General features: G+C 31.4%; 1 protein-coding gene across 1 annotated transcript; it reads left to right on the top strand.

Moving 5' to 3' along the window:
- The first annotated feature begins 1,526 nt into the window (after positions 1 to 1,526).
- On the top strand, positions 1,527 to 12,779 carry LOC129233982 (metalloendopeptidase OMA1, mitochondrial-like). Its single transcript, XM_054867894.1, is given in 7 exon segments — positions 1,527 to 1,727; positions 3,424 to 3,531; positions 8,276 to 8,404; positions 11,283 to 11,357; positions 11,504 to 11,653; positions 12,491 to 12,596; positions 12,599 to 12,779. Coding segments are annotated over 7 exon segments (813 nt in total). The 3' UTR covers positions 12,643 to 12,779.
- The last annotated feature ends 1,678 nt before the right edge of the window (positions 12,780 to 14,457 follow it).

Raw genomic sequence — 14,457 nt, 5'->3', positions numbered from 1 at the left:
CATACACACACACACACACAAAAAAAAAAAAAAAAGCTGGCTAGTTTTTCCTGCCCAAAAATTTTAGTGTGTTGTTGCATGACATGCAACACACGCACATACTTTGTATTACTCATAGAGATAAAACAAGAAATTAACATGAAGAACTCAAGCTATTTGAAACCTGGTTCTACACATTCTATCATTATTGAAATGTATGTGAATATTCTATTTTGAACAATGGACAAAATAAAAATACTTTACTTTAAACCTTAAAGCCATTTTAAGATTCATGTCACTCTAAATTCAGCAACAATTTTTTGCTAAATATTTATATCAGTTGTTGATTAAAACATTACAACAATGCTGATAAATAACATGATGTATTTATTGCATTTATTGCATGATGCAATCAGAAAAAGCAGAGAAGATGGAAGTGTGGCTGAGGGTTGATAATTATTTGGTTTAACTTGTTAAACTTGTCAAATAGTATAGTTAAAAATGTAGATAACTATGTAACATTTTTATGTTTAATGCATACAGTTCTGATAAATCTATATAAATAAAACAAAGAATATGTATGTTTTTATGTTCCCTATACAAATCCATAGTTTACGTTGGATCTCAACCAAATTTGGCAGGGAGGTACTTGTGCACCCGAGAAGGAATGCCGGGGGTTTTTCAAACGCCAAAAAAGAAGGGACCCTTCGAATTTTAATTTCAAGACTCGAAAATGTCATTAAATGGCTCTTTCTACTTGAAATAATTACCCAATTTCTTTGCTGTAGGTCCCATTCGAAAGTGACAAAAAATACCCCTGAAATTAATTTACTTTCTTCAAATTAAAAAAAAAAAACAAAAAAACAAGGCTTTAAAATACCTGAGAAAATTTTTTAAAGCATTTTTCACCTAATGGAACAGTATTTTCATATCAGAAAATTATTGTTTGTGTGATCTCATTTTAAATTAACTTGAATAAAACTATTCAGAAGGTTGCCACTTTTTTTTTCTGGACTGTGACTAAATAAAATTTTGTTTTTGTTTTGAGGTAAAGATTCCCTTTTTCATTTTTATTTGGCAATTTATCTTTTTTTCCTTTTCTTTTTTTTTTGTACTGCCAGCAGAAGATAATCAAGGATTTTAGTTGTATTTATGGAAGTTTACATTTAATTGGTTAGGGAATTTTTGATTTGCCGTTTTTTTCTTTAAGATCTTTGTTGATTATTTTGACGGGAAATTCTGCAGTAATTTTATTTCTCTAATTGAAGCCTGACTGTTGAACACGCGTCACTTTAGATAACTTTTATTTTCGAGGTAGACGGTGCAAAGCTGGGCAATGCCGTTAGTAAACAAATAAATTTTAGCCCTAAACGTGATTCATTATAAAGTTCGTATTTTGCCTTTGTAATGCTTTTCTTTAAAAATATTATTATTATTGTTTTGTTTTAGATCATAATGTTTAAGATAATTTCAGCATTGTATTTCTGTTAGCTATAATAGTTTATACCTTTAAGCATATGTTCTTTTAATTTTCTTTTGTTACCATAATGCTTATTATTCTCAAAATCCTACAGATTTTGGAAGGAGTAAAACAGCAAATTTTGCCTAGTTCACACCCAGCATCAGTGAGAGTTTCAAGAGTAGTTCATCGTATCCTCACTGCTAACAGCGACATTGAAGAAGTGAGAAGAAAGACGTGGAATGTTGCAGTTATTGAGAGCTCTCTTGAAAATGCATTTGTGTTACCTGTAAGTTAAGATTTAATTTTCAAAGTTTACTTCATCCACAAAATTTTCAATATTTAATATATTTTGTTCATTATTTCATTAATTTCATAATTTATTTTGAATACTATGCTTAATTGAATTTTACTGTCTGCACTTTCAATTGAAGACTGGATTTTCGTTGATTCAAAGTTTACTGGCCCCATCAATTTTTTTTTTTTGTTTTGTTTTGTCGAACTTAGCAGATCCAGAGATTGCTTTAGGGGATCTGCGATGTCATGAGTATACCAGATTTAATTTTCAAAGTTTGTTTCATCTACAAAATTTTCTGTATTTATTACATTTTATTAATTATTTCATTAATTTCGTAATTTATTTTGAATACTATGCTTGATTGAATTGTACTGTCTGCACTTTCAATTGAAGACTGGATTTTCATTGATTCGAAGTTTACTGGCGCCATCTTTTTTTTTTTTGTGTCAAACTTAGCAGATCCAGGGATTGCTTTAGGGGATCTGGGATGTCATGAGTGTAGCGCCTGACACCCCAGGTTGATCACTTGAACGAGGAGTCAGGGGTAAACTCCCTGACACCTTCAAGTGACCATCAGTAGATTAAAGATTTCAATTGAGACTTGAAGATTTCAATTTCTCAAAAAAAAAAAAAAAAAGCTTTCCATTTTACATTGTGCCTTACATTGAGTTTTATATCCCTCAGAAAGATGATATGCTATGTGCTTTTTGGTCGTTTTAAAGTTCTAATAAACTGAGTGATTTTTTGTAACTGTTGGCATGGAACATTTTTACGACCAGCAATAGTTTTTTGGCATAAATTACCCCTTTTTGCAATACAGTAGAAAACCAGAGGTTTGGAGTCAGAGGTTTTGTATTATATACGTTATTATTCACAAATAAGCATCTTTCATAACCAAAAGATACATTAGATTGCACTTTTGTTCTCTTCATGGTTTGCATAACAGCTTTATTTTCAAGAACAACCTGGTACTGTGACTACTAATTATCATTTTAATGCTGTGAATTAAGATGGGAAGATGAAAAACTTTCTCAATTTAATTTGCCAAAGAATATTTATGTTTGCTACACAAAACTGAGTATTTTTTAATTGTAGAACTTATTGCTTACTTCTGAAAACTTTTCACTTCTGTTGAAAATTTTTGTCTGAAGAAGAAATAAATACTTCCAATTAAGTAAAATTTAGAAGTGGTACTAAAATATAATTTGATCATTTCTTCATATTCTCCAAAAATCATTAAAAAGCATTGATTTGTTGAGTTTACCTTGAAACGGCTGAATCATAGTTACCTATAGTTAAGGCAAACCTAACCTGGCAGCGTTTGTATGGTGTGGTGTGCAACGACTTCAGAATGTTGCTAGGTTAGGTTTTCCCCAACTGTAGCTGTAGTATTCGACCCCATCATGTGGTAGAACTATGACATCATTAAATGAAATTATTAATTTTTTTGAAATGTAGAATTACGTGTTTAATTGTAAGTCATTTTTTGACTAACAACTATATAATTAAAATACACCGCCAGCTCAGTTATTCCATCAGAGTACTGCAGTTTCGTGCTTTTTAGCACTCATCAGCCCGGAATAGGAATCACATGAGCTGGAGGCACAAACTATATAATTGATTGAGAAAACATTCGTTTTGAGAATTTGAATATTAATTTTAATATTGAATTTGAAATTCACTTTAGATTGGTTATGTCTTTGTTTTTACTGGAATGTTAAAACTATGCAGCAATGATGATCAACTTGGCACAATTCTTGCTCATGAAATTGCTCACTGCATCCAAAACCATGGGGTAAGTTTTAAATTCATGAACTAATTAAATTATATACAAAGTTGAAAAAAAAAATTACACAAATTTAAAGCAACATAATGAAATTTTTATTTTTAAAAGATGCATTTATAAGCTCTGAAAACTTAACAATTTTGACGAGTAATGATAATCTTTATTTTCTTAACTGTACTTTTACTAGCATTGGTATTGCAGTCAAATGTGTGACACCATATGGTTCCTGCAGGTGCTTTGGGGATAATTCGGGGTTTACAATAGTCGTTTATGATAGACCTTATGTATCAATAGTGTCTTATTTAACTGCCTTAATACATTGGTAGTTTATTCAGTTTACAGATATATAATTCCAGACACTCAATAACAGATTGGTCGATCTTCTTGCCACTCCAAAAGATAGACCTGTTCATTTATTTTTTTAAATAGAAGACCTTTTAAAACTTGCTAGCACTTTAAAATCTTTATGATGTAATGCATATTTTATTGCCTGAAAATGACAAACAATTTCTAAGTAATAAGAACCAGCTTGCTTGTGTATGTGATGTATTAAAGATTCAAGCCAACAGTACTGTATATGACTGGCTTGAGAAATTTTCGTTGATTGGTTAAATATAGAGTTGCGTTCAAAATCTAAAAAAATAAATGACATGCTTTTTTATTGTTATCTCAACCTAGTATTAATTCTGATAAAACCTATTTTATGTTGCTGAAGATTAGCTTATTAACAATTCTTATTGTTCTCTCCATTCGTTCTCTGCGAACATTGCTGAGGAAATGCTAAATAGTACTGGAGCCATCTGTCAAAGTTGAGCACAAACTGCCACTGTCCTGAAGTATAATTAATCTTTCAATTTATATAAATACTGTCAGCCCCGCTTAATTGGGTAATGGATAAACGAATACACCAGCTATACAAATAAAATCTCCCGGAACCGAATATTTCCCCACATACACAATGTTAAAGATCCCCACTTAATCGAATAATTTCCCTGGATAATTGAATTATAGCGACCAGCTTTTCAGCTTTTGGAATTATTTTTGCTGAGAAAACTTTTGAATAAATTAGAAATAAATTAAGTAAGAGCGCATTTTGACTTAAAAATATAAAGCAATATTTTTCGCCGTCAACGGGTGAGAAAAGCAACATTCATATTCTATCAAAACATTTCAACTATTCTATCAAATTGCTCTCGATTTTGCCAGTACAAAAGGAAAAAAATAGTGCAGTGAGTAACTAATGAATTGATAAATATTAAATGTAAAACATGGTAGACTAGGAGGGGGAAAGGAAGTCGGAAAAGTGTTCACAAAAGACATTGAGCAAGCAATCCAGTCTTGTACTGGAAAAAGGTGCCAAAACAAAAATTTCATAACTAAAGTTGTAAGTTACTTTTTATAATTTTCATACGTACTTGCAGACCCCGAAGAGTTCCTATTTTTCCTACTTTTTCGTGCTCTCTCCTTATTTTCCTACTTTTCCCTTTTTTTTCCTACTTTTTCTTTCTTTAGTATAGCACTTCTAATTGTGCATTGATTCTTATTTTTACAATGCCGCGCCAATAATTTTCTGCATGTTTTGATTTTGAAAAGTAAAAGGAACAAAAGGATCCTTAGCTTTTAATTGAATGACTATAGTAATTTCTGGAAGGAATGCTACGCCGTTTGTGTGTTTAAAAGTTAAATTTTCGTAAGTGACTTTTTTTGATGTCCGACGTTTATGATCGACTTTTCTTTTTATCGCCCTGACTTCAGTCCTACTGTATTAATGAAACTAAAAAAAAAAATACTGGCACATTTTGATGCAATTATATATTATTTACCCTTCAATTAGAAGCTTTAATTAAAGTAAACGCCGACTGTTCAAAAAATGTGGGAAAAACGAATTTCCTATTCGCCAATTTTTTGTATGATTACAAGTGAAATGGAGCTCTATTTAAACAGAAAGGCAATGTAAAACCTTAAAAGGACATAAGGAAGCAAAAAATGAAAAACTTGTATACTGTACATATTTTATTGATGTTAGTACAACATAAAAGCGACATCTAACAGAAATTCGCAAAAAACGGACCACTTCAAAAATAATCGCGGAAACCTTTTTCGTACATAAATATGATTATTGTTCATTCTAAATCGTAAACATGATTATAAAATTTCATTTTCTTTCCTTGCAAAGAGTGTATTTGCAAAAAAAAAAAAAAAAAAGCAGCAAAACCTGGATGGGCAAAGCGTTCCCGATTTTTGGAGAAGAATCGGAAATCAATTTAAATGCAATCTTTTGTTTTTATTTCTTAACATTTTTAAAAGTTGGGGGATAGAGCTACAAACTAATATGCATTTTTTTTTTTTAATGGGTATTTTCTACTCTGATATATCATCAATATCGAAGAGTTGCTCATCATTTTTATGTGCTGTGTTTCTTTCAATGTGACATTTCTGAGCATTTAAAATTTTTTTGACAGACTCTTACTCTTTTCGGGGTGCGGCAATTATGCCGATGCGGCGTATCTACTGTAAGTTATTGTACTTATTGCGCCTGATCAAAGGGAGGGAGGGAGAAAGAGATATATGCAGGCATTTGATGCCAGGTGCTTCCCCCCCCCCTCACTCTCAATTTCGTGAACAATTTCTGAATGAATATTTTTATTGTATGGTGAGGATTGAGATAAACTATTTGCCTTCCCTTTTATGCACATAGAAACATTAACTGATCTTTGTCTTTGATGAAAATGTTATGTTTACCATGCATGGATGTTTCCTTTTATTTTCATGACAAAAAATGTTGGAACAAGGAGGTAAAAATCATCAAACCATTAAAACAATATTCGTTTTTATTGCTTGATTAAAATTAGAACTGACTCATCACTTTGATTCCCTCCCCCGAACTGCCCCCCCCCCCCCCGGAGGTTGCTAGCGAAGGATGTATCGGATGTATACTGAATGCAAATTTTATCTGCAAACAAAAAAAAAAACGTACAAACATGTATAGCTAAGCATTAATTTTCCAAAGCCAGGGAGGGGCGAAATTGACCCCCATAAATGACGTGCCTGAAACAAAAATGTATGTTGAATGCTAAAAATACATAACATAGTACAAACCCTTTAGTTGACTTATTTCGTTATTTATTTAGTTTAATTATTTTGTTATAAATTTTATGTCCCATATTTAAGAACACATTTATTTTAGTTCCGAATTTTCAGTCTTTTCCTTTTTTTTTTTTTCAAATTCAAACATCTGCCTCTGATTATGCAAGAATGCATGTCAACTGCTGATTATTTTTGACTAAAACTAATTTAATATTTGCTTTGCTTTTGTATCATAGTTTATGATAACAGGAGCTGAAAGTGATAATATTTTTAAATGATAAATGGATGCTCTTGAAGGAATGTTTTCGTTTTTGACAAAACAAATCTGAAACAAAAATGGTTTTATTGAACCAAAATAGTTTTTATTATTATTATTATTTATTTATTTATTTTTTTTTTTTTTTTTTGCGATCGCTATATTGCATTTTTCTTTCACACTTAAAAATTTTATTACTGTATTGGTTAAAGGTGTTTCTTTGTTTAGATTTTATTTTCATATTTTTGTAATTACTATCTTTGTTTCCACTAGTTTATTTTCCATGCTAATGATTGTCAGTCGTCTTGACGTGCGTGTAGTCCTATCTTTTCCTATTTTTTCCTACTTTTTTTAAGCGATTTTTTTCCTACTTTTCCTACTTTTTTAATTTTTGATTCCTTATTTCCTACTTTTTCCCCTCAAAAAACCACTTTGGGGACTGTACTTGTAATGTACATAATAATTATTAAACTATTTTGTTGCTTATTTAGCTTATTTCAAAAACATTTTATCAATAACATGAAGTTCTTCCTTTATATAGCTGTTGATTTATTGTTATTACATGTTAAGACGAATGTTGTCAATTTAAAAAGGTAAAGAAAATTTTCCCACTTAATCGAATAATATTTTTAGGACGCGTCGATATTCGATTAAGCGAGGCCAACTGTGCTTCTAAACTGTTTTATCTGCCATGTTTTTAATTCAATGTATCCAAAGGTATTCAGCCAAAAATCTGTTAAACAATAAATCAAGCCAAGCAATAAGAAGAAAAAATATTCACTGAATACTGTCCAACTATTTGTCAAATCTGTATTTTGTTTGTAGGCCAAGTTTTATAATATGGAGAATTAATCTGAATTAGAAATAATGGTAGAACTTTTTTGTGATCCATGTATGTATCAACAGATGTTTAGTGAAGAACTTTAAGTGGCAAAATAATTTATTAAAACTGTTATTTCTTACCTTAACTAAATTGCTAAAGTAAATCTGCTATTTTTTTAAATAAAGTGTGATGCATTGCAATGTATGTATTCAACATTTTTAAGCATTCTTTTACATATTTTTATACCTCAGAGCCAGACTGACGTAAGTCGAAAAATTGCAATTTTTTGTTTATTAGTGCATTGTATGCTGAACCCTATTCCGTATTGAACCATTTAAACCTAATTCTTAAAACTTCCTCACTCTGAGGTACAAATTAATGTTATATTAATCAGTTCATTAAAAAACTGACAGATAATTCTCCGTTGGTTTTTGCACTTATGTTATTTGTTTCAACCCAATGTAAAGTAATTGGAACATTTTTAAAAAGTTGGATTTCTTTTTTCACTTTCTTTACTTTAATTATGTGATTAGTGCACTAACTAGTGTTCTTTAAAAACATTACATAACATGTTTTATTTACTTTAGGCTGAGAATGTGAGTTTTGTTCATCTGCTAGATTTGCTCTCAATTATTATCATTGCTGCTATCTGGGCTGTTCTTCCTAGTGATAGCATCTCCGTTCTTACTCATTGGCTCTATCAAAAATCCATTCAAGTAATAGTCTGTTTTTGAAATTTATTTGCCCTAATTTGTTTGACTTTGTTAAAATCTTTTAATTTTGAACTTAGTTAGCAGTATTTATTTTATGCTGTTTTTTTTCGTATTTTAGAGTTTTTCATGGAACATGAGTTTAATTTAAGAGTTTCTGTTATTTCTCTTAAAAAGAAAAAAGAAAAGAAAAAATCATTCCTCATGTTTCAATCATTATGATTTTGCTCAGTATTGTTTAAATATTGAGTTTGTAGTTGTCCCTGATTCCTTCTTTTGAAACAGATGGTTGCTTTTCCTGTATTTGTAGTGTCTGACAATTCCCCCCTCTCCACTGTATAGAAAGGGATAATTTATATTTATTATAAAATCCTCTCTTTTAGTTTTTGACAATTGGTACTAATTTATATTAAAAAGTTATTGTACTCATAAAAGACAATTTAGCAGATTCATATACTTTAAATTTATGCATTTTCTTAGCTTAACTAAACTTAAATAGCCTGAGTTATGTATGTGTGCTCTTTTTTTTTGTGATAAATTGAAATTATTTATGTATCTTTTTTTTTTTTTCATGTTCCTAATGCAGGGTTCATACACTCCTTCAAAACTCCTCCAATACTTCTTCATTTAGGAAATTTTTTTGAAGGGCCCTTCAAACTCTTTCAATTTGGTTTTAACTCCTTCAAAACTCCTCTTTTTTAGTTCAAGGCTACATAATCTTCCTCTATGACAGTCATTTAAAATACTTCATATAACCCTAACAGTTAGCTATGTAGAAGCAAAACTTCAACAAAATAAGATCAGGTAGTTTTTACATCATTCTTCTGTAATAACGTTTGCAACACTTTTTCCAGGTGAAGAAAAACTGCTCATGATAAATCGGATGTGCCTGTAGTAAAAAATTAAAAGGTCATTTGGTTCGCCTGTATATTTACAAATAATGGATGATGAATTTCTTGCCAATTGGCTATGTTCATTCGCTCTCCCATTCTACGTCATGATAGTTTCGTAATTTACTCGTACATCTTATGATAATTTTGCTCCGGAAAATGTTTTAAAAATTGAAATAGAAAAAGAACAAAATCGAATTTTTGAAAAATCGCTTTGAGGTGCACACTCCATGCTACAAACTAACTTTGTGCCAAATTTCATGAAAATTGGCCGAATGATCTAGGCGCTATGCGCATCACAGAGATCCAGACATCCTGACAGAGAGATTTTGAACTTTATTATCAGTAAAGATTAGACTTTCTGATGACGATGAAGTCACAAGTTAGCGAATTTTTACTATGCTATATTAAAAAAATGTTAATGGCCTAACTGGTCTATTTGGTAAACCCACCTACATATGAATTGATTTCATGGCACCCCACACTTTTCCATATGGCACTGCACCTTAAGGTGCCACGGCACCCAGTTAGAGAACATGATAAAAGGGGGAAGGGCAGACAGGTTCATAAAATTGTGACAAGGGGGGAAGAAAAAGGGTGATAAAAAGTGACATCACAGAATTATAATAGCAGTATATATGTTTATGAAAAATATGACATGTGACAAGAGAAGGAGGAAGGTGAAGTGTGACACTTTGTAACAAAAGGGAAATGAGTCAAATATGTAGGAAAAAAGTTTGACATTTAAGGACAGTCAAAAATATACCTGCCTTGTTTCTTATGAACTTATAAAGATTGCTTATTATATTATACATGGTTCATTATGAAAGTAACGCACATGATTTTATTGAGAAGCAACGATTGATGGCAGCGCAGTATAACCGGAAGAAAATGTGGTTTGGGATCTGCTCTTTGAACACAGCTGGTCGTCAGTTTGCTCCAAGCAGTGTGAATGGAAAGACTTGCCTCTGCGTGAAGTGTGTTTTTGACTTTTGTAACACGGCTCGGAATGGGGCACTCACTTGAGCAACGATACACTATGAAGTTTTGATTTAAACACCGTAAAAATGCAACGGAAACTTTTCAGGTGCTTCAAGAGACCTTCAAGGACTATTGAATTTCGAGGTCACAGTACGGGAAATGGTACAAGGCGCTCAAGGAGGGCCGGGAGGAGGTCAGAACTGACGAGAACATGGATTGTGTGCACGCAGTTTTGCGTTCTGACAAATTACATCCAGCGAATTGCTGACACCTTACACATAGCCCCCTTTCGCAGTACATGGTGAAAAGTGAACGAGGATCGGCAAATGCGTAAGGTCTGTGCAAAGTGTTGACAGGAAACCAACTTCCTGACCCGGAGCAACACCTTGGTGGTCACCCAACCCTTTTACAGTCCCGACTTGGCTCCATGCGACTTTTTTTGTGAGAGAGCTGAAAGGAAAACATTGGGAAACCATGGCAAACATCCAAAACCATGTTACACCTTTTCTGAGAGACATTCCCGTCGAGGAGTTTCAGGGTGTCTTTAAGGAGTGCAAACACCTCACCTCAAGGGTATTGATGCAGAAGGACAGTATTTTGAAGAATTTTAAACATTGTGCAAGTATGATCAATAAATCTATTTTTTCTAGAAAATGCGCATTACTTTCATAATGAACCCTGTATAAAAGTTTGCTATATCATTTATTTGAAATAAAAATCTGCCAAGTTCGTTGGATTTAAATTTAACTTCCCTGCTGTAATTTCTGTTATTTAAGCCATTTATAGGTAACTATATATTTGAAATGTAATCCAATAGCATCTAATTTTCTTCTTCAGTTTGCTTCTCATACATCATATATCAAAATTTAATTTCTTTTATTTAAATTATTTCAAATTTTTATAAATAATTGAATTTTGTAATTTGAAATACAATTCAGAAAAAATAAACAATCTCACTTATTCATTTTGAACATGCTTTCTGTTTTAAATCTTAATTTTAGTTATATTGATAGATATTTCTACAACTTCCATACAGCAGAAAAATAGAAACCGAAGCAGATAATGTTGGGCTACAACTTGCTGCTAAAGTAAGTTATCATAACAAAAGAAAACATTATTAAAAAGCTATGATTTTTTTTTTTTTTTTGCACTTAAAAAAAAAAATACACGTAAATTTTTTTGCCAGTATATTATACTTTTTTTAATTTTTGAACATTTGTATTTGTTATTTTAGGCTTGCTTTGATGTGCGTGAAAGTAGTGCCTTTTGGTCCAAGATGGCAATTTTAAAGAATACTTTTGGATCAAATTCAGAGATCGAATTTTTGTCAACCCATCCAAGTCATGAAAAAAGATCAGAGTATTTAGATGGTTTAATGGAGGAAGTATGTTTCTGTATTATCATTTTCATGCCTTGATACTTTTAAATGTTTGATACCTAAAAATGTGTTACATTTAATCTTTATTTATGTATTTAAACAACTTGGAATTAGCTTATTTTAAAAATGAGCAATGAAATAAAATAAATCAATAAAATAATAATGGCAATACGGGCTGCAGCATATCAACCTCCCATATTTACAGAAGGGGCTGCATGAAATGGCGGTGGCAGAAGTAGTGTCAATTGACTTTGGTATGCGTGCCATTTGTAGTAGTTTCAATAAAATGGCGCAATGAGCATCTAATGTTTTGTAGAGGGTTGTATCCATTATGATGGTTCTTTGAGAACTACTCTGCGAACATTTTGCATTGGATTCCTACTTGGCTAATATGATCTTGTAGCCATAAAATCTTCACATAATGTATATGTTCATAATCAGAAGAAAAGAAAAAAATTTGATTAAAATCCAAATTTAAGGATCTTTAACCATACATTTTTTTAAAAATTAAATGTGCCTATAGAGTTTATTTTCCCCTACTTTAATTATAGGACCTCTTTTCAATACCTTCCCAACCAAGTTTTAAAGTATTGTGCCGTATGTCGTGGGTGGATTTACCAGGTTGCAAATATTGCAATGACCTTGAAGAGGATCCTAAAAGACACATAAAGAATATTTTATGTTGTTCTGTTCATCTGCAAGGGGCCCACGGAAAGTTATTGCAATTACCTACAAACCTGTAAATCCTCCATTGGTCAAATGGGGTTGTAAGATTATTCTATTGCTAAAATATTTTTTTTTCTGTATAATGAGATTATTTCCTAATTACAAAACAATTTTTAGGCACTGAAGATCCGGACTGAATCTGGATGTCCAAGACTCAGAGCTACAGATCCTAGAATGGATGTTGAAGATGTTGCAAAAGCTTTGGAAGTTGCTAGGAAAGCTTATTGAATGATAATCCTAAGCCTGTTTTTGTGTATGCTACTACATGACTTTGAAAACTGTAAAATAATAGTTTATTATTAAAAAATATATATATTTTAAAGTAATGATTTTTTACAAATATGTTGATGCTGCAATATGTTGTGATATTTAGGACAGTGAAATGTTTACTTGTGTGTAAATTGCCATTGACACATAATAAATTTGTCATTTATTTATAATGCCTTTTTTGGAGCAAATCTTTTTAGTTTGGAAATTTCTTCAAAACTTCAAATATAATAGCTTCCAAGTGGATACACACTATTGAAAGTAATAAATGGTTACTAAAATTAACTAATAAATGGAATCACTGCTGTCAGCTTCAAATTTTATTTTTAGTAAAGAACAGTGGTCTTGTTTTCAGCAATAAGAATTTGAAAGTTATTTTTATTGAATTGGGAAGAGAATATAAAGTTATGTTTCTGAATATGCTTTCAAAATTAAATAGCTTACATTTGACATGGGGGGGGGGGGGGATTTAACCCTTGTATTAACAAATGATTCCAAAGCTGGGGGACATTTGCTCTTTAGAGGTGCGATGAATTCGTCGTGTGCGATTGGGGGGGGGGGGGGTGATGGATATTTACAGGAAAAATATTTTTAAAAGCTAGCAATTTTCAAAATGTATACATTCAAAGTTATGATACAAATGACGAGTTACAAAAATAAGTTTAAGTTCATGAGTGTCCTTGTTTGTACCTTGAGAACAGTTAAATTTGCACTCAGGGCAAGTCCTGGAGACTGGAAAAAGTTGACATTTAATCAAGTTATGAAAGACTTAGCTAAGTTATAAATTCGAAATTGGAGTTTAAATCCTTTTTTTTTTTTTTTTGAAACTGGGATAAGTTTGATATCTCTTTTCTTTTTCCATAGCTGAAGTATGACTGTGAGGCAGAATCGATTTCTTGCAGTATAATTGCTAGCCGAGTGAAACATACTGGGACGTAGCCACAACAGTGAAAAAAAGTGAAACACCCTTCATCAGTCTACATATTTAGTTGAAAGAGGATTTAGCTCTGTTATCCAGCTCCTTACAAAACAAAGATATAAATTAGACATTTGCTTCCAAAAGGTCCTGTGCTTAAAACTGACAAACAAGCTTTAATTGAAATCCACCAAACATAAGGTAGCCATTGAAATGATAAAAATGAACAAATGAGTTTTCAAATACTTATTTTTCCCTTCTAATTTTAACTGTCAATGTTTTCAGTTCTTTAAGGTTCCATTTTAGAAAAGAAAATAAATTAATAAAAATTATGCTCCTGTTTTAATTGCGATAATGGTATTGTTTAAGTATTTTCCTTCCAATATCAGTTCTGCTTAAGTTTAACTGTCTGTAAACTAGGGAGTTCTCAACCACTGGTTTGTTGAAAAATTTGACAGGTCCTTTGAGATTTCTATTTTCCTGATAGCCAATAATAATAATAATAATAATTAAAATCCTTATTCAGAAAATAATGGAAATAACATTTAGACAATATATTTCACGTTAATTGTTTTAATTATATTTTATGCATTTCTCTGATTTTTCCCAAAAGTTCATTTATTTGAATGTAATAATTGCAATAATTATTTATCTTTATGTCTAAACATTATTGGATGCACATCATTATAAAACTCCTACATGCAACAGTGCCTAATACCTTTTTTTTTTAAAGCAAAGCAACCCTTACCGGTTCGCAACATGCTTTTGAATCTTTACCAGAGTGCGGACCAAAATTTGTTGAGAAATGCTGTTCTAAACTATTGCTATAAAATAGCTTCTAGAGTAAGTAGTTTTTTAACTTTGGTAATGTCACGCTTCTTTGTCGATGCTCTTGCCTCAC

Source organism: Uloborus diversus, unplaced genomic scaffold (assembly GCF_026930045.1).
Source record: "Uloborus diversus isolate 005 unplaced genomic scaffold, Udiv.v.3.1 scaffold_867, whole genome shotgun sequence".
Lineage (NCBI taxonomy): Eukaryota > Metazoa > Arthropoda > Arachnida > Araneae > Uloboridae > Uloborus > Uloborus diversus.
Note: the sequence above shows the minus strand (reverse complement) of the source record. Positions and strands in the feature narration are given on the sequence as shown.